At 35.7% G+C, this 25,746-nt stretch overlaps 1 protein-coding gene across 4 annotated transcripts in view; it reads left to right on the top strand.

The window, feature by feature from the left end:
* LOC128983225 (proteoglycan 4) overlaps positions 1–25,746 on the top strand; it is an 86,688-nt gene that overhangs the window by 904 nt on the left and 60,038 nt on the right. For all 4 annotated transcript variants that reach the window (XM_054402444.1, XM_054402447.1, XM_054402442.1 and 1 more), the window contains exons 2-3: positions 20,688–20,779; positions 23,333–23,512. In XM_054402444.1, the coding sequence (XP_054258419.1) occupies positions 20,699–20,779; positions 23,333–23,512 (261 nt within the window). In that variant the 5' untranslated portion in view covers positions 20,688–20,698. The remainder of the gene's footprint in view (positions 1–20,687; positions 20,780–23,332; positions 23,513–25,746) is intronic.

The following is a 25,746-nucleotide window of genomic DNA, read 5'->3' as shown; positions in this document are numbered from 1 at the left end:
GGATCGAACCGGCAAAACTTTGATTTATTGTTGAGGATTCTTCTAATTTCGAGATAAATAAAATAAACGGTATCAGCCAACTGAAACATACTTTCTCCCATAATAAGCTTGTAAACAACCTTTATCATGGGTAAGCGGTGGGAGTAACTATGATATTCTATAGGGATAAATCACAAAAGTTGTAATAACGTTTGAACCGTAATTGTTACAGCAATGGGGGTTGCACTATTTTTGTTTAGAATTATATGGACCATACATAACACATTAATTTTAATCAGAACAGGTTTTTCCTAAAATCCGATATTTTGTTGTTTTATGGGGGTTTTCTGGGAAATAACAAAATAAGTTACGATAACTTTTGAACAGTACTTTTTACGGTCATGGGATATGTACCATTTGTTAACATAATATATTAATTGTAATCAAAACTGGCCTTTTTCCTCAAATCCAATTTTTGTTATTTTATTGATGAATTAGTACCTACGTACCAAATTTCATCAAAATCGGAAAACAGGTGTGGTCTGCAGCTATGTAGACTTCCACACACACCAACACAGACATCACTTCGAAAACTACTTTTTTGGGTTCAGCAGGCTAAAGCGGATATATCCACTCAAAACTCAAACCCGAAATTTTTGACGAAAACAATACTTTTTCCATCTACTATGTATAGGGGAAGAAAGTAAAAAACATGAAAACTAAAGACTGAAAGATGCTAAATAAGCAAACTGTATAACTGAAACATTAAATTATGTTTTATGAGCAACAAGCAAGCATAATCTTAAATTTTGCGTATGTACCATCGAGGTTATATCAGATTGAAGCTCGTTCTGAGTACCCCAATAAATAATAGTGGATAGTTAATACTCTTAACTCAAATTAATCACAATATTCCCCACTCAAGCTTAAGTAATTGATAAGGTAGCATACTAAGTCATATTTGTTCAGGGGATATATTTTCTTAATGATTCAATGTAAGATCTAACGAAACGAGTGTTATAACGCGTCATTATTAAATTTACTGATATCAACCAGTCTTACAGCTCTTAACAGCTTTTTGTTAACGTACCCATACACGCTGGTACGATATCAATGATTACTAGAGTACATGTTGCTCGAATTCGAGCAATTGCAAAGAAATAAAATAATTATTTAAAAACAAATAAAAGTCATCATAATTTCCGATGAGCTTAAAAGACTCAACTCATAGATTACGTACCTAACAGTTCCATGTAATAAACATTTCTTGTAAATATTTTATCATTTTTCAAAAGCTGATCTGGTTTTTTAAATGTTTCCCACTTATAGCCTCATTAGGTTGTCCATGTTGATCTTCGTCAATGATAATGTAGTCTGCATGGTACCACCCATTGTCGCCAGTACGTTTACAAATTTCAGTCAATCTTTTATAGCGATAACATTTTGTTTACATGACTAAGAACTACCTGATTTTCTGCATAACCTCTCTGTCGCAATTTTTTTTGCATCAATTGACATTCGTTTGGCTAGTTACTGTTATATCGTAAATAAATGCAGAATGTAAAGGCCTAATGTCGTTCTGATGGTTTTTTCTTTCCCTTAAATGTGAATAATGCGAATCCTTCAATGAAAGTGGTTGCTAGGATGTAGTCACATTTTTTAAAATTCACTCGACTTTTATGAAAACATATATTTAATGACTAGCTGTACCCGCGTGCTTTGCTCCGTTTAACTTCTTAATTTTCAATATGAGCTCGTTCGCATGGCTCAATCACGTCCTGGTTGAAGTTCGTTCCCTACGCTCACTCACCTTTAGGTTGGAGCTCGTTCGCTGCGCTCACTTGCCTTCAGGTTAGCTCGTTCGCTACGCTAACTCGCCTCCAGGTTGAAGTTCGTTCGCTACGCTCACTCACCTTTTGGTTGCAAATTAGCTGTTGTCATAAATTAAAAAAAATAATAGTGCTGCACCCTGTTGGTAATCCTTGTAAATTTAATGCTATTGAACATCATATAACAGAACCAGCTTGTTTAATTGAAACAGCTGTTAAGATTCATTTATTCCTTTTAAATATGAAAAATCATAAGGTTAACATGGGAAACTCCAGAGCCACTGGGGCGGAGCCGGAAAGCCCGATCAGAATAAAAACCACTTAGTTTTCCTATTTAATGCCCAAAGAATCAGTGTACCGAATTTCAGCCTCCTAGGTAAATGGGAAGTGGGAGAATTAGTGATGAGTGAGTGAGTGAGTGAGTCAGTCAGTCAGTGAGGGCTTTGCCTTTTATATATTTAGATTAATGTCCTTGCCGTACCAGTTTAATTCAGACTTAGAGGGGTTTCCTTTGCCAATCATCATAAAGTTAAGTCCATGTTTCCTACAAATAGTAGCACTTCGGCTAACATCCTTGTTTATTGTTTGTGGGAATCTTCATACTGTAGCCGTATGTGTTCTTCATTACATAGGTTGATGACGATAATCATTTTTTTAAATCTCTATTTATTCTACCTTTGACTATTACCCAGACAGCACACTTTATCCCAGGGACATCCCATAGTAGTCCCATATGTCCTGAGAATGTCTCGGGATATGTACGCTATCCTCAGGATATCCCGAAAAATCCCGGGACGAGTACGAAATCCACAGGATATCCTACAATATACCGTAATGTCCCGGGATTTGTAAGTTAACCTCAGGATATCCTGTAAAGTCCCGGGATATGTACGAATGCCATAGGATATCCCAGAATGTCCCATGACATCCCGGGACATGTACAAAATCCACTGGATATCCTGTAATGTCCCGTAAACTTAATGTCCCGGTAACAAACTGAAGAAAAAAAATACTACCACTGATGAAATGTATATCTAAATTTAAATGTTCAATAAGGCCAATATATAATTATTTGTTTTTTTCACTAGTGCTTTCAGAAACTTGGTTTCCATCTTCAGGCTGTGTTTACACTAGTACAAAAAGTAAATATTTACTTAATAAATTAATTTTAAACAAAGTTAAAACAGATGATTTAAAGGATATTGGAAAAATAAAAAATAATATTAGAAAAATTAATCTTTTGAATGTTGGATATGTTACAGTGTTGTTCTTGATGTAATTATTTTCAGTAATTCCGAATTTATAATTGGGCCGTCTTCATTATTTAACAAATAATTTTAGTCTGTTTTTTTTTCTAAAAATAAGATTCCCACGCATTAAGATGTTGAGGTTTTATAATTTATTTTAAAAGTTTAAGGTTTCCCAGTTTGAAAATATGTCTTGTTAATACTATGGCTAGCAAGGGTTGACTTTACTTTACTGACATATTACTACCACTGAGTTCAGGAAAACTAGAGTTCTATCATAGTTGTGTGAAATGTGAATTTAATTCTAACTTTAAATTAATAAAACAACCAAAAACTAATTTTAATCATATAACAATCAATTATAACAGTGCTAATCTAATGGTGATTAAATAATCTATATTCAAATACCAGTATCCTCTCCAACTACCAGAAAAACAATTCAACTACTTGAGGCCTAAACAGATTAACAGAATCATATTATATACTGTAGTATCAAAAATATAAGTATTGCGACCATTGCAACTGTCGGCTACTCTTTCACCACTTGAAAACACCCATAATCATCAAGCGCAGAGAGCTCAGGAGGTAAGGTAAGAGGCTCATGAGGCGAAGCTATCAGGTTCGAGACCCGTCTGGGCCAAAAACTTTTTTCTCCTTTTTCTTCAAAATTTGTGTTTATTAACTATTTAATCAATTTACTAAACTTATAATTAAGCTTTTCATACTAAATCTATATTATTTTGTGTTTTTTATGTTCAGGCCCAGACCACACTTTATCCCAGGGACATCCCATAGTAGTCCCATATGTCCTGAGAATGTCCTGAGGACTACCCTGGGATGACCTCGGATGTCCCACGGATATGCGTGTGAGCTTATCCTTAGGACATCCCCGGGCGGGGACATTACGCATTCCTGTGGATATCCTGGGATATCCCAGGTTGACCATAGGACCACTATGGGATATCTTGCATATCCTGTCGCAATATCCGTGGGATGTCCTGAGGAGAAAGTGTGCTGTCTGGGTAATACAACCTTCTACTTGGTGGCGTTCTATGACTCTGCTATGTTTCCATGGTTAACAAATCGGTTCTTTCAATGATTTCTAAATACAGTACTATGTCAATTCATTTTTCTTATTTAGTCAAATATATAAAATTGCTCATGCTTTCTCGATTTTTTACATTGTAATATGTACGATTGTAAATTAAAATAGTAAATATTTAATTTCAACAAAATCAGTAAATGTACCCAATGCGTTTCATCATTGACTATTGGATCTTTCATTGAATTGAAAAATAAATAACAGCAATTATATTGTACAGCTGATCAAAATGTAAACAATTTCGTTTTTCATAAGGATAACATGGGAACTTTAACGGCCACTGGGGCAGAGCCCTAGGGTTTTTTCAAAAATGTAAGGTCAGTTTGCAAATCTACGCGACACGCTCTTTCCAATGAGACGTCAATGGATAAAATCGGTTAAGAAATGGCGGAGGAGTTCAACCAACAAAGTTTCATGTAGCGTATTAGTTATATAGATAGTTTTTCAGTATTTTCAAATAGACGGGTAGTTGAATGGTTAATAGTTCTCGCTTAGTAGTGGTCGCCAGTTCAATCCTGAGAAAAGTTAGTAGCTTGTAGATAGCCCAAACCAAACTCGGCCCAGCTGCTATTCGTCATTTTCGTCGTTTTATGAAATATCCTGACCAAACACCAATATATTAGTCATTCAAAAAGCTACACAGATAATCTCATTCCATTTTGCAATACCTTTGAACAATGCACATTGAAATAAAATTATTGCTGGTGTGACTAGTATAACTTATTGATCACTCATTTCGTCTTCGGGTAGCGACTTATCATTGGAAGGATCATTAATTCAATCAACTGTCACGAATACTAAATTTAATGATTCGATAATTGATTTTGAATTTCTTATACTGTAATACAATTCGAATTGGATTTACTGGATTAACCGTTGGACGTTTTAGAGTGTTGTTAGTAGTTTTGCTCGTTGCCATATTTCTACTTCGAGTTAGAGGTCTTCTGGCGTTTAACGTCTCTGTCATTAATTCATCCATATTTGATCTGCGCAGTACAAATGTAATCATCATAATTCCATATCATAAATAGAAACTTAAACGTGAAACAAACGAAGTGATAAATACAAACGACAGTTATTTCTAAGAGACAGGTACATTAACTAATTTCAGTGATTTAACAATGATATCCAGGAATCGTTTTAGGAACCAGGTATTCCATTCAAAAACACCAATAAAAGAAGATAAATATTTCAAAAATGTATACAAATGTTCCCTTAATTGTGATTTCCTACACCAAACTTAATCTACTGTAATATTTCTTCAATCGATCCTATTACTAAATACAATACTTCTCATCTTTAGTATTAAGGAGGTTGTTATCTTCTCTATATAAATAAAATTAGAGTTTTGTCTGTACATTGCTCAGAATTATATATGTTTAGGTTATTTTTACGTCTTATGTACATTAAATAAGCAGAAACGAGTCTTATCTCAATTTCTGTCTGTCTGTCTGTCTGTCTGTCTTTCCCTTTGTCTGTAACACTCAAATTGGCATTTTACGCTATCTTCTCCTGGAAAACGAGAGTACCTATCAAGATCCAAGTCATTTTAATGTATTCACTGGATTGGCGAGATTGTCTTTAGCCATTAAAATATGGCCTCACTACTTTGTAGATAATATTACGAACGTTCAAAAATGTAGTTTTGTGCGATTTATGTCAAGTTTTCGTCCAATTTTTATTGCATAATCATCTATGAAATAACGAACAGCTGTTCGGATCAAGATTATTTTTCCTAGCTGTCACTGATATGTTTACAAATGTTGTTTACAAATACCGCAACCTTTTTCAATCACATTTTGAATGTAAATCCCAAGTGATTAAAAACGTTTTTCTTACATAACGGATTTAATTAATCGAAAGTGCAATAATATAGTGTAATAGTGTAACCGTGTAAATGAAATTAAATAACTAGGCATCATCCAGTTCAGGAACCAGAGATTCTTTGTGTATAAATTGTTCTTGAGTTTTGATAACCAGAAAGAAGACCTTGAATCAGTGTTGTATACGGCTGGGAAACTTTAAATTTAATATTGATCGTCGCCAAATGGCTTAGAAATATGGTTTCTACTCATTGACACGGCGCTTCAATGGCGGTTGTGTAAAGTCTAAAGTAAAAAATCACAACTGCAGTGGGTGTTTGTAACAGAGGTTTACGGATGATGCTAAACTCGCTTTTCTAATGTGTTATTTTCTGTTCCTACCATTGACTATATATATATATAGTCAATAGTACCTACTCACCGTGTGATGCAATCGCTGGACTATACAGCCAATAGGCCCATAGCCCATCTCTTGTGTACGTACGCCTACCCAATTATTCATAACAAACTGTTCGACGACGATCCTTGATACCGGTACTTTTCCCTAGAATACACGGCCTACCTACTTAAGAAATAAAATTACAAACGTCCAAAAACCCAACGTTGTGTGATTTTTGTCACATTTCCTTCTAATGTTATTAGATGGCCTTTACCAATCATTGTTTAGAGAATAGGTACGTAATCTATTAAATAACAAAAAGTTGTTTGTATGAGGTTGTTTTTTTTTTCAAACTGACACCGATAAGTTTACATTAAAAGTTGTTTATAAATAAAGCAATTGATGGGAAATAACTTTGATTGCCGTTTTAAAACGTTTTACGAGAAAATCCAAAACCAAGAGATCAATAACCTCGGGACTTCTCATATAATTGGTCGGCTGTACTATAGTTCTCAACTGTGAACGTTGGTTTTTGGTACTGGTTCTATTCCTTAGAACCGTTGGTACTGTTGGTAGTAGCAAGAATCATTTTTAAGTACCAACACATCACTGTACTTTACAAATTAGTTATCGTTGGTGTTGCACCTTATTTATTATTACAGGCGTATTCAATTTGATTGATGTCTTAACTGTACAATTTTGGCTTTTTCTTTCTTGATTCCAAAATGTTAGTTTATGCTAAGAAAACGATAACGCATTTTAGTAAAACATTTATTCAGCAAACCATAATGAATTGTTTAAATGCTTTACGTTGTTTATGTATCAATAGTTCGTGGCCTATTTTGGTAATATTTACTATAAATTACCAATCGTCTATAGTACTTCATTTCATACAGTAAGCCGTCATTTCGGGTCATCATCGGTCCAAGCAAATATACATTGTTATGATGAAATTTGATGACATTAACAAAATATTTCAGATACTAATTTTACAAGTACTTTGTTATGCTTGAAGCGTAGCAAATCCCCTAATTAAGTTCTGTATTTTTGTGTGTATGTCTGTTAGTAAAGCATTAATGTCCTTATTTCTCAGTGTTTCACGGAAAGGACAAAAGTACCTTTATAATGAAAATGTCAACACGAATAAAGTGTTAAATTGGGAGGTTGAGGTAGTACCTTAAATACTTTTAACCATTGTGGAAGGTAACTTTCAATTATAGGCCTACATTAGGGCTATGCCTCATAGATCTATAAAGCATTTTTTAGTTTAATCATTGGATTTAACATATGGACCAACACGACCCAGGTTACATTTAATTTCGAAACATTTGTTTTGGCTTGAAACTGTCAGATACTGTATTTGAGAAGGTTTATATATAATAGTTTCGGAAAGTAATAATAACACGTACAATGCTGATCAAGAAGTTATTTATATAATAGTTTTGCCAGCATATCTGAAAATATGCAAACCAAATTCTGTTCTTAATAAAAAGGTTTCAATAACTGACTACAATAAGATCCCCGTGCGTAGAACGGGCACACAGCTAGTCCATAAAATAATCATACATACAACAATAGTCTCTGATAACAATGTAAATAGAAATATTTTAAATTAATAAAACGTCTGATCAGTCAGCCACAAATTGACAAATGAAGGCGGTGGTGCAGCCTCCCTAACCTGCCAGCACGATCGGGCTGTGAGCTGTGACCTGTGAGGTCGTCGTCAACACCTGTCTGTCTGTCTGTCATGCCGTGATATTTTAGTTTTAAACTCACTCATCTCTGCCGTGTTATGACAGCTTCCAATTCTTTTGTGCGTTTCCAGTGACAAATCGAATGCACGAACAGCTCACAACCTCTGACTGTTATATATCTAGACAGTGTGAGTTGTTCTATAATCCAGTAAGATCATTCATTGTTGCTGTACCATCAAATCAGTTCAATTTTTTTTTTTACATATGATTACACATGCCGGTAACTTTTGTTGAATACGTTAATTGATATAAACTTGCATAGTAGGTAAGTCATTCCGGTGGCACTATTTAATTTTCGATCATTTATAATACTCTGACTTATTATTAACAATGTGTGACCTCATTGTGACGTATATTTCAATGTGTGATTTTGAGGAGCAACTGAAGACGTATATCGATAACAGAAGATGTAACCAACTCAGTACCATTAGCTGGATAAGGAGTTGAAGTAGGTAACTATCGGTCAGGAGTTGAAGTAGATTACTAAACGGTATATCAGGAGTTGTGTAACTACTATAGTGGCATATTAGGAGGATGATGTGACGGTATATCAGGAGTTAGGTAACTATAGTGACATATTAGGAGGATGAAGTGACGGTATATCAGTAGTTAGGTAACTATAGTGGCATATTAGGAGGATGAAGTGACGGCATATCAGGAGGTAGGTAACTTTAGGGGCATATTAGGAGGATGAAGTGACGATATATCAGGAGTTACGTAACTATAGTGGCATATTAGGAGGATGAAGTGACGGTATATCAGGAGATAGGTAACTATAGTGGCGTATTATGAGGATGAAGTGACGGTATATCAGGAGATAGGTAACTATAGTGGCATATTAGGAGGATGAAGTGACGGTATATCAGGAGATAGGTAACTTTAGGGGCATATTAGGAGGATGAAGTGACGATATATCAGGAGTTAGGTAACTATAGTGGCATATTAGGAGGATGAAGTGACGGTATATCAGGAGGTAGGTAACTTTAGGGGCATATTAGGAGGATGAAGTGACGATATATCAGGAGTTAAGTAACTATAGTGGCGTATTAGGAGGATGAAGTGACGGTATATCAGGAGTTAGGTAACTATAGTGGCATATTAGGAGGATGAAGTGACGGTATATCAGGAGATAGGTAATTATAGTGGCATATTAGGAGGATGAAGTGACGGTATATCATGAGGTAGGTAACTTTAGGGGCATATTAGGAGGATGAAGTGACGATATATCAGGAGTTACGTAACTATAGTGGCGTATTAGGAGGATGAAGTGACGGTATATCAGGAGCTAGGTAATTATAGTGGCATATTAGGAGGATGTAGTGACGGTATATCAGGAGTTAGGTTACTATAGTGGCATATTATGAGTATGAAGTGACGGTATATCAGGAATTAATAGTCGTAACTCTCATGGGTAAATGTATTTAAATGTACGTCCACTCGTTTTTCCATTAAGTGACCATCTTTAACTAAGTGATAATGTCGCCGCAACCGTGTGCGCCTAGCCTAAAGTAACGAGTAAAACTGTTACTTTTTACAGGACCAGGCTAGAGCCTGCGTCCTAGCATTGAAAGGTGAGGGATGAAAGATACATAAATGTGTTGAGTATGATTAAGAGGAATTGTGCGTTTTGGTAATTTAATTCGTCAATATGGTGTTACTGATTGGCTTACCTGACTAATAAACCACAAGTAAACCCCATTTTTCTTTGCGAATTTGCCCATGGTCTCCTTGTTTCATTTGTTATTGAAATGGACATTTTGCTTCAAGTATTCAATAAATACACATAAATGTATATCTATGTACAAGAACTGTATCTTAATTTTATGATTTTATCTTGAACTATAAACTAATTATTAAAGAAAAATAAATTACATTATCATCTAATTATTAGAAAACGCAATGGACATTGTAAATACTACGAAACGTAGCGAGTTTTCTGTAATACTGAAGGTCGAGGGCCTCTGTACCTGCTAAACATTGGAATCCAGAATCCAACCCACTAATGAGCCGAGTCTGCAAAGCTTTTGATGAATCGTCCTGGCTCCGGGCTTGTCAGTAATGAGAGGCGACCTTCTGGTTATTGCCTCTAAACAGGCAGACATAACCAGTATCACTATCAACTACACTTATAGTAGTTTTACCTTTTAAGTTGATTTTATTTTTTAATTGGTTTCGCATAGAACACTTTTCTTCACGCTAACTCATCTTTCACGATCTACAATTCTTTACGTGTTTGCAAACATGCTTAGTAGAAAATCAAGTATATTTCATAACAAGAGTAGAAAGTGAGTCATTACATATTTGAGACCATTATGTTTGAAGTGAAGATTTATCGTGCACTACATGGTCGAGTAATATGTATAGCCCACTTGCACCCCCCTTGCACTCGTGTTTTAAACGTTAGTTTTTGCTACACTACAAATATAATTATTTTCATCACTTTGTATTCGAAAATAGCCCATTTCCATACAGCTGAGATCTTCGAAAATAGACACCATACGCCAAAAACAAATAGTGATCAGCTGAATTTTCCTGACATAAACATGACTTTCACTACACAAACAATACTTTGCCTGACATTAACAAAGTTACAACTGAAGTTTTAAATTTTTTTATTTGATTAAGTAGTTTTTTCATCGTGATGAAAAGTATTGTTCAATACTCGTCACTAAAGTACCATTCTACTCGCATAAATCTAGCCCCGGAATGGGTCTTTTTATAAGTCATAAGTCATAAGTTCTTTATTCCAGAATTACAAAATTACATTGCATTGGAATAGTCAAGTTTATAATGAAATGTACAAAAGATAAAATATAAAAAAATAACTCTACTAACTAAAACAATGTGACCTTCTAGTAATCTAACAAGACAGAAATCACTGACTACATGACAGTGGAAAAATCGCGGACTCTGTAGCAAGCATTTTCAACCAAAATTTGTTTAAGTTTTCTCCTGAACCTGAGCAAATCAGTCTCCAGCTTTAGATGTTGAGGAAGTTGGTTAAAAAGTTTAATTCCATTGTAAAGGAGATGATGTTTGAAAAATGAAGTTGAATGGACGGGAATGTTTAAGTTGTATGATGTGCGTAAGTTATATGTACTGGAGCTAATGTTGGTGGTAAATAATGACTGATGTTTTTTTACAAATGAAAGGGTTTCAAGGATGTATAGTGATGGAAGAGTCAAAATTGCAGCTGACCTGAATGATTCCTTACAAGATCGTCTTCTGAAAAGAGAAAATATAACACGAATAGCCTTTTTTTGCATTTTAAAAAGAAAAGAGGTATGATTATTTTCATATCCCCAAACAGGCAGAGCATAAACTAGATATGGAAATATTAAGCCGTAATAAACAGAAAGAAGAACTTCTGACGAGACTGTTGTGGCCAATGTTCGTAGTACAAAAATGCCTATACTTACACGTGTTATCACGTGATCAACATGAGATTTGAAGTTTAACCATTCGTCTAAGTGGATGCCTAAAAATTTAACAGACTGTACAGGATGAATGAAGGTTTGATCAAGAAGAAGTGACAGATTCGGATCTTTGTGGGATCTGTTTGAGATTCGAAAGTTGATCAGCTGGGTCTTTGCAGTGTTTGTTTTCAGAAGGTTGTCATCAAACCACTGAAGCAAGGTATTTGCCTCTATGAATGCCATTTGCTCGAGTGACTCTAGGGAGGGACTGGATAAGGCTAGGGAAGTATCATCTGCAAAAAGGCACAGTTTACCTTGGGTTATGCATGAGGGGATGTCATTTATGAAGAGGAGGAATAGCACAGGGCCTAGAACGGATCCCTGAGGCACACCTCTCGTTACAGGAGTTTCTGAAGACTTAAATCTACTTTGTAGCCCGGTGTGATCTATGGATTGTATTTCAACACATTGCCTCCTGCCTTTTAAAAATGACGAAAACCACTCTGATGCAACTCCTCGGACTCCTATGTTGTTTAATTTAGCTAGTAGGAGGTCATGGTCAACCATGTCAAACGCCTTACTCAAATCAAAGAAAATACCCATTGAGCGTTGCTTTGCATCCAAATCTTGCACCACTTGGTTCAATAAGGAAAATATTGCACTTGTAGTGTTTTTGCTTTTGACAAATCCATGTTGATCTTTGAATATTATATTATTCTTTTCGGAAAATTCCCAGAGCCTCTCTAAAACAGCCTTTTCATATATCTTGGACAAACTTGAAAGCATAGAAATGGGCCTATAATTATCACACTTCGTATGGTCACCCCTTTTGAGAATTGGCCTTACAACTGCAAGTTTGAGTGCATTGGGAAATTTTCCATGCAGAAAAGAGTGGTTTATGAGATGGGTTAGAGGATTAACGATGAAGTCTGAACACTCTCTTAAAATCGTTGACGGTATTTCATCAGCTCCTGAGCTTATCTTGTTTTTTAACTGATGAATTATTTGTTTTACTTCGGAATCTACTGTTGGGAATAAGAACAATGATTTATGGTTAATGTTTTGACTAAAAGCTTTAGTATTTGCGGCTCTGTAATTGGTCTGTTTTGTTACGTCTGCAAAAAATTTATTAAATATTTCTGACACTAAGGCAGGATTGTAAATCTTTTTACCTCCTTCAACTTCAAGACACACTTTATCCAAATGTTTCTTTTTTGGGGCTTTATTATCGTTTATTATACTCCATATGGCCTTGGACCTGTTATCCGCACTATCAATTCTCTTGGATACTACTTTGGATTTGGCACTTCTTATCATTTTACGATATTTAGATTTAAGTTGGTGAAAATGGCGTCTTAAGACGTGAGAGGAATCGAGGTCCTTCGTTTCTTTGTACCAAAAAAGTAGCTCTTCCTTCATTGCAAGTATATCTTTACTTGCATGGAATTTAAAAACATTACTTTGTTTTACACGAATAATCTTTTTGGGAAAAGCAATGTCAAACAAATACTTCAGCTGATCATAGAAAGCTTCAAATTTTTTGTCAACATCATCAGTCTCAATCATGTCAGTCCAAGTTTCTTGTCCTAGGAGGCATTTAAAAACCCTTTTGTTAGATTCATTAAATGATCTGGCAAATCGTGTTATTTTAGTAGGGTGGTCAGATGAGATATGAGATGGTATAAGAACAGCCTGAGCATGGTGGTCTGACAAAGCCGAAACAATAACAGAGCTCTCAAATGACAAACAGTTTGTAAGTATATGGTCTATTAGAGTTTTTGAGCCTAAAACTTCTCTAGTAAAATTTTTTACTATGTTTGTGAGACCATACGACGATAAGAAAGCCAAATACTTTGTTGTTCGAAGTGAGTGGTCTGATAGGTTGATATTAAAGTCACCCATGAGTATAATATTTAAATGTTTTCCTTTTAGATCATCAACTAATTCAGATATTTTATCGATAAATTCATCAAGTTGGTTACATGGAGGTCGGTAGACTGCTACTATTAGATATTTAACTGTAGGATTGATTTGAAGTGATATGGCTGCAAACTCACAGACTCCCTCAATGCAGTATTTAGAACAATCTAGCGGTTTGCACTTCAACAACGTTTTGCTCCAGATACCAACACCTCCATGTTTCATATGCACGCGACAGAAGGATGATTTATGTTCGTAACCATCAATTTTTAAGGTTTCTATTTGATTTGTTTTTAAATTGTGTTCAGTCAGACATAAAATATCGGGATTTTCTTCATTTAAAAAGATTTCTAGTTCATCTCTTTTACTGAACAGACCCCTTATGTTTTGATGTAAGGCTTTAAGGGGGGACGGTGCACCCTGGCCTCCAGTACTCCTTTGAGAAACTGGCCCCAAGGAACGCCCGTCGGCCTGCGTGCCTCCCCTAAAAAATGACTATTGAAGATGGTACGGGTAGTAGGTTTTGTTTTACGGATTGTTGATAATGATGAAGGTTTTGTACTGCATGTAGATTGTGTATGTGATGTAGATTTTGAGCTGCATGTAGATCGTGTATGTGATGTAGATTTTGTGCTGGATGTAGATCGTGTATGTGATGTAGTGTTTTCGGATTGGATCTCAGTATCTATCGTGGGCATTGATGGTGGGTATATGCTGGATTTTGGAGAGGGGTTATTGATATAGGAGATGATGAGGTTTGCCAGGGCTATTTTACCCCTCCGGTTAAGGTGAAGACCATGCTGGGTAAAGTGATGGCGGGATAGGGAGTCAAGTGGAACATAGCTCACGTTTTCTTGGGATAAAGCTAGAGACTGAAGCCTGAAATTGATTTTCTTGACTGTATCATTCAAATTTGGTTGATCGTGTCTCTGAGGGAGAGCAACTACCAATACTTTACGTGTTGACAGCGTTTTCAAAATGTGAGCCAAGTCGTCAACAAACTCGGTACAGAGCCCGTTTACATCGACATTGTTGGTGCCCCCCATTATGACTACATGGCCTTCGCTCACCATGCTTTTGGTACAGTCTACTACATTTTCTAGTACCTGTTTCATCTCTGCTCCCGGTTTTACATAACCCACAACATTACACTGATATTTTAGTTCCCCTCTCAAGATGGATGACAAAGAACGACCATGGCTGTCACTAAACACTTTTATTGTTGGGCCATTAATTAAAACTTCAGCCTGTTTATACCTGCGACTTAGTGGAGGGGTAGGTTTTGCGGGACTATTGCGCTTGAGAGGTTTATTTGTGACTGCTGGAGTCACGAGAGGGTTGTCAGAGGTAGATTCAGGAGTTTCAGGAGTCAAGGTTGACAACGGTGAGAAGCGGTTGTGTGTTACAATTGTATCAGCAGGAGGTGTAAGAGGGATGCTGTGGACAGGAGATGAGGTTTTCTGTCGCTTTACAATTTCCCAAGAGCCAATATTACTTCGCCTTACTACTAAAGGAGAATGAGTTTTAGTTTTAGCGAATTTCCCTATAGGGAAGTAGCTATTACCGTAGGTGGCACGGTAAGACCTAGACCCGGGACCGATTTACTTTTTCATTTTGATGTCCCCAGAGGCCAAAAACACCATTCGTTCAAATTTTTATATATATATATATATATATAGATTTATATATATATATATATATATATATATACGTCCGTGAACGCGATAACTTGAGTAATTTTTGTCCGATTTTGATGAAATTTGGTTTAAAGGTGTAAAGCGGGATGAACTTGAATGAGTTCGCGAACCAGCACGATCGGACCATGGGAACGGGGCTTTACGGGGGGTTTTATGGGGTAAAAATTGGTTTTTCTCACATTTGACCCTCAAAACACAAAATTTCCCAATTTCTCTTTAGACCTTTTTAAAGAGCTTAAAAAAAACAAATAATTTAGTATATAAAAGTATTTTTGTTCGATTATTAGTAACGGAGAAAATTTAAAAAATTGTAAATTAAAAATTCCCATGTTATTCTTATGGAGAATATTGTCAAATGTTGTAGTTTGCTTGTTTATGGATATATTTTGACCAAACTTGGCAAATTTATTTATTTTGTACTATGCTATCAATATTTTACTCAAAAACACACTTTATTAGTTTCCTTTTAGCAGCAAACCTAGGTAGGCCTACTCGTTAAACCTTATGTTATTAAAATATATTTAACTGAAAATAAATTCAGACAAATGGAAATTCGCTTAGTCGGCAGGTTTGCTGCGGCGGGGGTATTTTGGTGAACAGACTGGCTGACTGGGTCATTGGTTACAGATAAGATACCATTACAACCTTCAGTGATAGAAAAATCCTTGTACCAATCACAGAAGCTTATCCTACTACTGTTTTTCTTGGAACAGTAGCAATTTAGAACAATTTTTGCATTTACAACTACATTGAGACCACACTCAAAACTGTTGTTTTGTCTTTGGCACAGTACAGATTTGAATCGGTCTCTGCTGATTTTTAAATTATCAGTTAAACGTAATGCATGTTGCAGATTAAAATCGTCTAGGGTGTCAAGATGGAATGCTTCTTTGCTAGCAACATTTACAAACAATAGACTCCAGTGTGTGCCATTGCCCACAACCTCAGACTCAGGAGTGGTGGTATTAAGTGTTAGACTTTCATTGTTGTTAACACAGAAGAAGGCATACTTATATGAATCGAAATTCAAAGACGTTAATTGGCTTTTAACAACATCATCTGAACCATGCTTTAAAAGTTCACCAACCGCGGGACTAACAAACAGCGCTCGAGAGGTAACTGCATTGCTACATATTTTATTGAGAGACTGAAAATATGATTGTATGACTGTGTCATCCAACCATTTATCGGCGATCATAGTTTTTTGCCGCTTGACCAACTTTTCAAGTTCTTCAAGTTTTAACGTTTGATCTTTTTTAGCTTTTAAAGCATCGTTCATTTTGCTGGTGATGTTTTTAATTTTGTCATTATCATTTGCAATAAACGTGGTTCTGTTTTCACTATTAGATAGAGCTTCTTTCAAAGAATTGTTTTCATCCTTGATTTCATCCAGAGCGGATTGTAGCTTTTTAATACTTATTTTGCATGACTCTAAGTCCTTACTCATTGCCTCATTGGCCTCAATTACTGTGTCCTGAAGTTGAAATGACCTATTTAGCTCCGCACGCTTGTCCTTTTTGAAGTTATTTAAAAAATCATTTAACTGGGAGATTTCAAGCTTCAGCTCATCGTTTGTTGACTTAAGGTCATTATTTTCTATCGTAACCCTGTCCATTGTGTGTACAAGATGTGTAATGCCATCAACTAAAACATGACAATTAGCTTCAGGATAATTTACAACCATTGAATTGAGCTCTGAAGCTATAGATATTAAAGCATTCTCAGACTTACTGTCTAAATTTAAGTTCAAAAACAAACTATTTTCTAAGAAACTCATTTTTATACACAACATCAACAAATTAAGTAAGCAACAATACTTTAATTAAAAGTTTGTATTAGTCACATAACAACAAATCTATATATATAATACGTGAAGCCGTATTTTGTTAACGCAACTTCTCCCTTATTTGTGGACCAATTTCAACGTTTAAGGTGTCAAAAGATTCTTCTCAATATGTAGTTTTGCAATAAGGTTTTATAACTTTAAAATGCTTACTCTTAAGGGCGCGAGACCCTCTCAAAGGTCGGGTTTTCCCCATTAGAAATACACAGAACAAATTTAAAAACAAAAAAACAGCTGTTTATAAAAAAGAAACTCATTAGCTTTTTGGGAGTAAATATTGATGTTTTAATATTCAGTAGGTTAAGACCAAGTTAAACAGTTAATCAGTTTTGTTGGAAGAACGGAAAATGCCTGAAGTTCACAGAATAAATATTGAACACGGGAGGAGGAGACAATAAGGTATCTTATGCGTATAAGGAGAATAGAGAAAGAGAGGCCTGGTCTAACAGATACACATCCATATACACATTCACTTGGTGAGATGAATAATATTTGCCAGTTCTGCTATGCAACTTACTTTGGAAGTGAAAAAATATACGAAGCACATAGTGTTGTCACGATGGTAAAATAAACTTGCCTAATGTCAGATCAAATGAATGCACGCAAGAAATGTTTACTTCTGACACTGACAGATCTCAAAAAATTTAGTACAAACAATAATAATGGCCTTGACAATGATAAGTTCAATTAGTAAGATTATACCAAATCTTGGCGGACCTTATGTTTTTATTGTAAACTTTTGTCTTACTCGCTCTACTTTATTGAGGAAAAACACAAATGGTTTGTTAACTTCTAGGTTATGTTGCCAGTTCCTCGGAAAAACTTATACAAAGTTTTTTTGACTGAATTTTAGTGGCAATATTAGACATAAGTGAAGGAATTGGTGTTTATGTATTCAACGATCGAGTAGTTACAGTCAAGTTTATTTTTATGATTCAGGAGAGGCAAATAAAATACGCTGTTCAAAAAGAGAAAATGAAAATTGCTATCCAAATCTTATAGCTACCAGAGTTATCCAACCTTCAGCCTATTTCGACAAATGAATCCATACCTTCAAAACTTTGGGACAGGTAGCCTATTAAGAGAAACCCCAATGAACAACGTGAGAACGTTCTGATGCGGGTCATATACTGTGACTAACACACAACACGTTAAAATACGTTAACAAACTATCAATGGTTGTTGCTGCGTTAGCCTATTCAAAGCAGATTATGGCTTTCCAGTTGATAACCCAGAGTTTTTGGGTAAAAAATGGAGCACATTAAATGGTTGATATCATTCCAATTTTCAGGATTCTCTACGGAGAAAATTCGGTTGATTAGGGGGATGTCTAGGCAACAGTTTTCTTAAATTCTCAATACTGGAAAAACGTTGTTGCAACATGTTAGCTCGAATTGAAGCAGATCGTTTAGCATTCATTAGAAGTTATCAGTTAAAACTGAGAGCAGAAATAATGTAGGTGAACCTTGACGACACAAATAGAGATATTTAAAATTAGTTTTCTAACAAGTGTGTTCTAAGAGGTGTTTAAACAACTCTAAGATGTAACTAGAATTACTAGAATTTAAGCATAACGTTTTCCTCGGCGTTATGTTTCATACTATGCGGCTCATTGAGCCGCACGGGTTCTCTAGTCAATGTCGAATAAGCAAAAAAATAACAGAGTGGAGTGAGATCTCGAGGTTGGTAAACAGACTCAGGAGCCTGGCCGCAGATGTCCTCCGAGACGCAGGGAAGCAAGACAATCGCTGGACGACTAACAGACTTCACCAAGTTCCTGCAGATTACAAGCGGCAGACAGCCACACGTGCATGCTCTGATGGTTGCATCTCAGGCCGGGGCGGCGCAGCCGGATAGTAGTGGCCGAGCGGGTAGTGTTATTTGGTGCTGTCAGGTTGGTAACAGGGACAGCAACAGATGGACATGCGCGGGTTTGAATTAGAGATGGGCTAAATGAGTACATCGAAATACTGATTACTACCGGTACTGGTACTCTCGAGTATCAGTTACTTTTGATGATTACTTTGTACTCATGAGTACTCATCACGGCCGACGGGATTTGGTACCCGTAGAGTGTTCCTGTATCAGTATAATACCAAATACCATTAGTGATACCACTGACAGTACTCAGTTCCTTTACATAATGATTACTATGTGTTCTTAAGCAGTTTATTGATTTATAGTGATCAATGAAAGCAGTTTTCATATTTGTGGAATTTGTTATTACTAACAAATGATTATGTATTTTCAGTTATACTACTCAGTTAAGTTTAAACGAGTAGGCTACTACTGAACTGATACCCGAGACGAGTCCTGGTACTGGATTGAAGGTTTAGCAGTACCAGTACTCAATAGTAGAAACGAGTACTCCAGTATCAGATACTTTTGGTTTTGAGTAACAGTTACACACGGGACTGGTGAGTATCCGATACAAAGTATCAGATACTGCTGTCCCGACTCACCTCTAGTTTGAATGCGCAGTCGTGTTTCAGTTCTCGCTGGCAGGCCTATCGTAGGGTTAGTGACACTGTTTGTAACATTCAACTACTTACAGGGTCCGTTTGAAGTGTTCAAACACATCAAAAAAACAATAAAATACCACTGTACAACAACAGATTCCTCAAACAGAGCCCACTAATACGATTTAATCACAGATTAACCGGCAGCGAATTCACGTGTACTCCTCTCAGGCAGATCAGTTCTGCCAACCCAATCGTTTTTCGTGCCTTGAAGTGAAATATACTATCACTTAATAAACATACATTAGATTTTTATTACAGTTAGTAACGTTACAAAACTCATAGAATTTTTTAGGTTACGCCTTTAATTTAAAGTTAATATTTACATACATTTTTAAGGAGATGTTTTAGGGAAACCCCAACCAGTAAAATGGAAATTCGCTTGGTCTGCAGGCGGGAGTATTTAATTTAGTTAAATTTTTACTTTAATGAGAATAATTTCAAAACCTAAAAAGCCAGTTAGTTGTCTCCATGGTTGTGAAAAAGATTCACACTGCTTTTAGAAACATTATACAAGTTCTTACAATAAAATCCAAATTTAGTTCCCTTTTCTAAATTGTATTGTTTGTATAACTAAATATGCACTCTTATTGATTTGTTGGTTAAGAACAAGTTTTCGTTCAACATAAATGAAAAAAAACCCATGCCAATAGAGATATTTCTTCGGAGGGTTCATCGTTGAATTCTGTCTAAAGGTTCAGTTCAACAATTGCAAAATACCTTTTGGAACAGGTGTGCAAACAAGCGTAACTAAGAAACAAAAAATTGTCGAGTTAAAAGTTGAGGTGGTAAATGGTATAGGCGCTGGTTTAATTTGCTAGTCTTGATTTATACTGACATGCAACAGATACAACCAATCTCGGGTACAGGGAACAACACATCATAGCAGGTGCGGCAGTGCCAAGTACTGTTGGGCGCCATCTTGGCAAATCTCAGCACATCAACATGTGGTGGTGGTGTTCAAGACTTGCCTCTCAATTTGTTTCCTTGCCAAACGAATATAGTACTAATTGAATATTATTGCAAGAAACAACGGCTTGAAATTAAATTGATATTTTACATTTTCTGTGTGGTTTTATAGCGAGACCATATTGATATTCTTCCAAGATACACATCACTCGGTTTATGTATAACCACTGTAAATGTGGCTCCACAATGATCACATAATTGTTCTTACAGAAACTCCCAAGATGGAAGTGTCACTGACGGGCGCGGGAGGCAATCTGGTCTCCAGAGAACAGTCAGCCAGCTCAGAGTCATCCAGTTCTGTGGTAAGTGAAAGTGACAATATGACATAACTAATTTGCTGCGTAGTTTTAAATAGATTTCGTATTTTCACCTGGCGTTCGATACAAAAAAAATTGTTTATTCCTATATGCAAAATCAGTTTCACATTCAGTTTCGGTACATGGAAACAAATGTACAGGCAACGCTAAAATTGTGAGATAATATGTGTTTGTAATACTTAAAAAGATTTAAATATGTTTAAATACGAGTATTAACTGTTTTCCTAGCTGTGAATATTCTATAGTGCAACTATTCCAGCTATATTCGTATGGCCAACAATAACACGGAAGATGTATTCTTACTCTAGCGTGTCCACTGCTAGCTGGACTAGGCATGAGGTCAAATTAATTACTGCAGACTTAATCTAAACAATGCCACTACTGTTATTGAGGGCCTGAGCCAAGGGCCTGAGCCACAAACCTTGGCACAGCTACAAACAACACTTACGATAATTAAATGGCTTTACTGAGCTTAATTTACTCAAGGTAGAATTCTAGTCTAATCAAAGCAACCGATTTTTATTACCAAAAGGTGTCGGTTAGTCTCTCGGGTACGTTCTGTCGAATAACAACTATATTTAGTAAAAATACGTATTTAAATTTAATGTCTTCACAATCCAAAACATTGAATCTTTAAATAATATCATCAATCTATACCCTTAAAATGTTCACTTATTTACGTGAGCACGAAGCAACTAAAATGGCGTATTTAATATTTTAAGTGTCAATCATATCTGAATTTATAAATTTTCGGCCAAACATTCCATTCTATATCATATTTGTAGTGTATTTACAAGTAACTTAGTCGAAATGAGCCACCAACATGGAGCACTGTTGTAATTTTCTGATTTCTGTCGAGTACGTCAACAATTTAACCATGCCAGTGTGAAAAGTCAACTTACCATGGTAAACTAACATAATTAATTCACATAAACGATCACAATTACAAAAATTAGTGGAGAAAATAAAATATAAGACTGTCTCTGTGAGGGGATTACTCAACTATGTTATTTTTAATCAATTATTACCTACCTACATCTAAAACCTAGCTAGGTTTAAATGACATATTCGCTCTACTAATATTCTTTAAAACCTAGCTTCTGTAGTCAGTTTTGTATACAACAAGTCGGCTGGCTACACAAGTGATAATTAAATATTCAAGTTCTGCTTAGTTTCAAACCATCAGCAATGTTTAAACTCTCAATTAAATGGATTGTTAATGTATTTGACCATCGTTATACGTTATACATAGAAGCTGCAAAGGACCACTAACTCCCAAACAGCCCGTGCATGTTGTAGTGATTGAGCTGTTCAGTAATCAATCGTCCAACAGCCTTATCTCGCGCAATATCGGGTGTCCAGAGTCCACTAACCCGCACCGCGCCGCCGCTCTGGTCTCTCTCTGGTGCTCGAATTATTTCAGGAGCAGTTATTTTAAAGAGCGGTCAGTCTGTGGTGGGGAAAACAATAGCACTCAGCTGTCTTATATCGTTTGTCAATACGTATTGAAACCCAGAATATGAATGGTTAAAACTTAAGGTCAATCCATTAGGTACCGGTACCTTGTTTTTTACAGCCTACAATGACTTAACACAATATGGATGAATTTTGTAAATTTATGCAAGTAACATTTAAATGCACGAAAATAACAAATTATTCGAAGGAAAACAATAGAACTCTTTGAACTTAGGACCACAAGGTTGTCTTCTCTTAAAAAAATACAAGATTAACACTGATGAAAGTGAACCCCTCCAAATGAATTCTAAGTTGAGTTTTATTATTAACCTTTATTAAATCACATGTCTAAAACTCTTCTTCAAGTTGAGGCATTGACTTGAAAGTCCTTACTAAAACCTCATTTCTTAAATTCCAATAGTAACAGAGAGACCTATCTTACTATAGCGTCCTTGAAGATAATAGCTAGAATATGTTCAAAGCATTCTTGATTTCTCCCAGGGTTTAGGTCTAGACTGTAATTAGGTTCAATTGCGTGGTATCCACATTATTCTGATCTCTTTCAAACGATCAAACAAATTGAAATTAAATTTAAACGGTATTTTTTTTAGTTTTTGAGAGGGTGGTAAGAATCACCGACCTTTTTTTTTTTTTTTGTTGCTATTTGGCAACAGACACATTCTGGCCAAGGAGAGCTCCTTCTCCTCTGAGCAGTCATCACGTATGGGGTCTGAGAGTGCCCAGGACTATCAATATTGTTTAGTCTAATAGGTGATACAAGGTTGTGTGTCACAGGTGGAGAAGGACGTCGGCAACAGACACATTCTGGCCAAGGAGAGCTCCTTCTCCTCTGAGCAGTCATCACGTATGGGGTCTGAGAGTGCCCAGGACTATCAATATTGTTTAGTCTAATAGGTGATACAATGTTGTGTGTCACAGGTGGAGAAGGACGTCAGTAACAGACACATTCTGGCCAAGGAGAGCTCCTTCTCCTCTGAGCAGTCATCACGTATGGGGTCTGAGAGTGCCCAGGACTATCAATATTGTTTAGTCTAATAGGTGATACAATGTTGTGTGTCACAGGTGGAGAAGGACGTCGGCAACAGACACATTCTGGCCAAGGAGAGCTCCTTCTCTTCTGAGCAGTCATCACGTATGGTGTCTGAGAGTGTCATGTCCTCGTCCTCCGTGGTCGTGTCCAAGAAGGTGTCCTCCACCTCCGTGGTGTCCTCCAGTTCCCTCAGTAGCAGCTCTGAATCCCAGGTAAAGAGCATCACCCTCGGGTGATGGACCGTCGCCTCGCTTCGCCCAATAACAGCTCAACTGTGCCGCCTCTGTCGCCTTTAGTCCGTCGTCTTCTGTCCACACACACACACACTCATACTAGCGATCACATACACGGACACACAGTACAGCGTGACTTACCTTTAATATTGTCTCTACTCTACCACACATCTGATGTTTTATGTCACATAAAACACATTCCTAAATAATCATTACCAAACAATCTTTTACAAGTTTGAAAAAACACCCAAATCGCTTACTTGTGTTCTTAATAAAAAAATAGATTTCCAAATATTTTCAGGTGTGGACTAATGATGGACTGAGGAACGGTAACATTCTAGGGCAATTTTGACCAAACCTTGTTTATAGACAATCAAACATTCTATTTGTACTACATTGTGGATTTTGTATCAGAACGCTTTTTATAAAGTTTTGTTTTAAATTCACCGTATGTGATATAAAAAATGGATTCAAACTACTATTCCTATTAGATCTAAGTCATTATTATTTTATTTAGTGGCTTGTGTTTTTATAATTTATGCTTATTATTTGTGATTTCTAAATGTAACGGTTGGTATGAATTAAATTAAGAAGCAACTAATAAGTAAAAAGTTATTATATTGTTTGAAACGGTTATACGTAAAAGCATTTCCCTTTTGTATTTGCTATTTTTTAAACAGAATACTGTGATAGTTTTAGGCTTTTCTGTTTAACAGTGATTAATCAGTTGCTTGGGTTGAGCAATTTTGTGATGTTGTAATCTGCTTCTTTGCTTAGTGCTCTATAAAATCACAATTGTTTATCCTTTTTGAAATACTAAATCTATAATAGTTTTATTCAGTAGAAACAAAGATTGTAACCGTTGAATACTATTTATAAAAAGTTAAACATATTAGTTCGTGTATTACAATCTCAAATTCTGTACAATTTTGAATTCTGTACAATTTTTAAATCACTACACAAACAGCTCATCCTCAAATATTTTACGAATTCTAACACTCAGAGCTTACGTTAAAAGACATTTTTATACATAGGAATGTTGTGTACAATTTGATTGTAAAGATTGAAGTGTATTTCTATGTAAAGTAGTACAATAAAATGTTGGAGGTCAATGATTGTTATTTATTGAAGCTTCAAAATGTTTCCTGGCAGTTTAAAAGTTTCATTATTTGTTTCTATAGTGGGATGATCTAATCTGTTGATATTGTTAATCTTTTTACAATAATAATTTGAGGTCGTTACTGTTTGTGACAGTCAACTGTGACACCACATTCCTATTTATAAAACTATCTTTTGACACGTCTTGAAACATTTTGAAGCTCACATCCCTCTTCTCCTCTGTCTGTCTTAACTGCTTCACTCACCCAGGCACTCATACGTCACCACAACACGTACTACAATCGATATTCAACACATTCAACTGCTCTATTATTTTAATAGATCTACAGTACGCATTTGCAATCTATTATATTATTAAAGTGATACAATCAAATTTTATGTAAACTGTTAAGGTCATTTACCAAATAAAAATATAGGCATATGGCACATCAAAATTAAGCTTAGAGTGTGTAGATTTGCCGAAAAGTATTGATATGGACAAATTTCCTAAGGGCTCTGCCCCACAGGCTGATTTCCAAAGGGCTACGCCTGGCATGCTTCCAATGTTTAAATGATTTAATTTAATTTAGTTAATGAAACAGCTGGTCAGTACAATGAACTGGCGTTTGTTTATTTACTCGAATAAGATGTTTGTGACGCTGAGGAGGGTTATGTTTGGTTTAAAAGTGAGGTTGTATATAAGTTTTGTAAAGTATTGCTCAAAGTTTCATGTTTTAACTTGACTTAAATTGAAGAATTATGGTAAAACATGTAATTCATGAAGCATCAATATGAAGCAATTGATGCTATTGCTACACTAAGGTATGTTGTCATATTCTTATGGATCTATTAACATCAAAAGTAGGGGTTTGAAAGTAAGTAGGTTTACGCTTCTAAATCAGTTTATGTTTTCAAACTAAATCATAGAGTTGCTGTATTTTAAAACACACACCAGCACTACTTTAATAGCTCTCTAGGTCACATTTTCTTCCCGTTGCAAAGCACGGGTATAGCAGCTTGTAGTATTTTAAAATCAGAAATGATTGAAGGAATATCGTGACTAAGCATTGTAAAAGATAAAGCAATTAGATGTGTAATATATTTAATAAATATTT

This window comes from Macrosteles quadrilineatus, unplaced genomic scaffold (genome assembly GCF_028750875.1).
Source record: "Macrosteles quadrilineatus isolate MER2022 unplaced genomic scaffold, UCM_ALF_1.0 Scaffold_1__1_contigs__length_201487025, whole genome shotgun sequence".
Lineage (NCBI taxonomy): Eukaryota > Metazoa > Arthropoda > Insecta > Hemiptera > Cicadellidae > Macrosteles > Macrosteles quadrilineatus.
The sequence above is the reverse complement of the archived record's forward strand: the minus strand, read 5'-3'. Positions and strand labels throughout refer to the sequence as shown.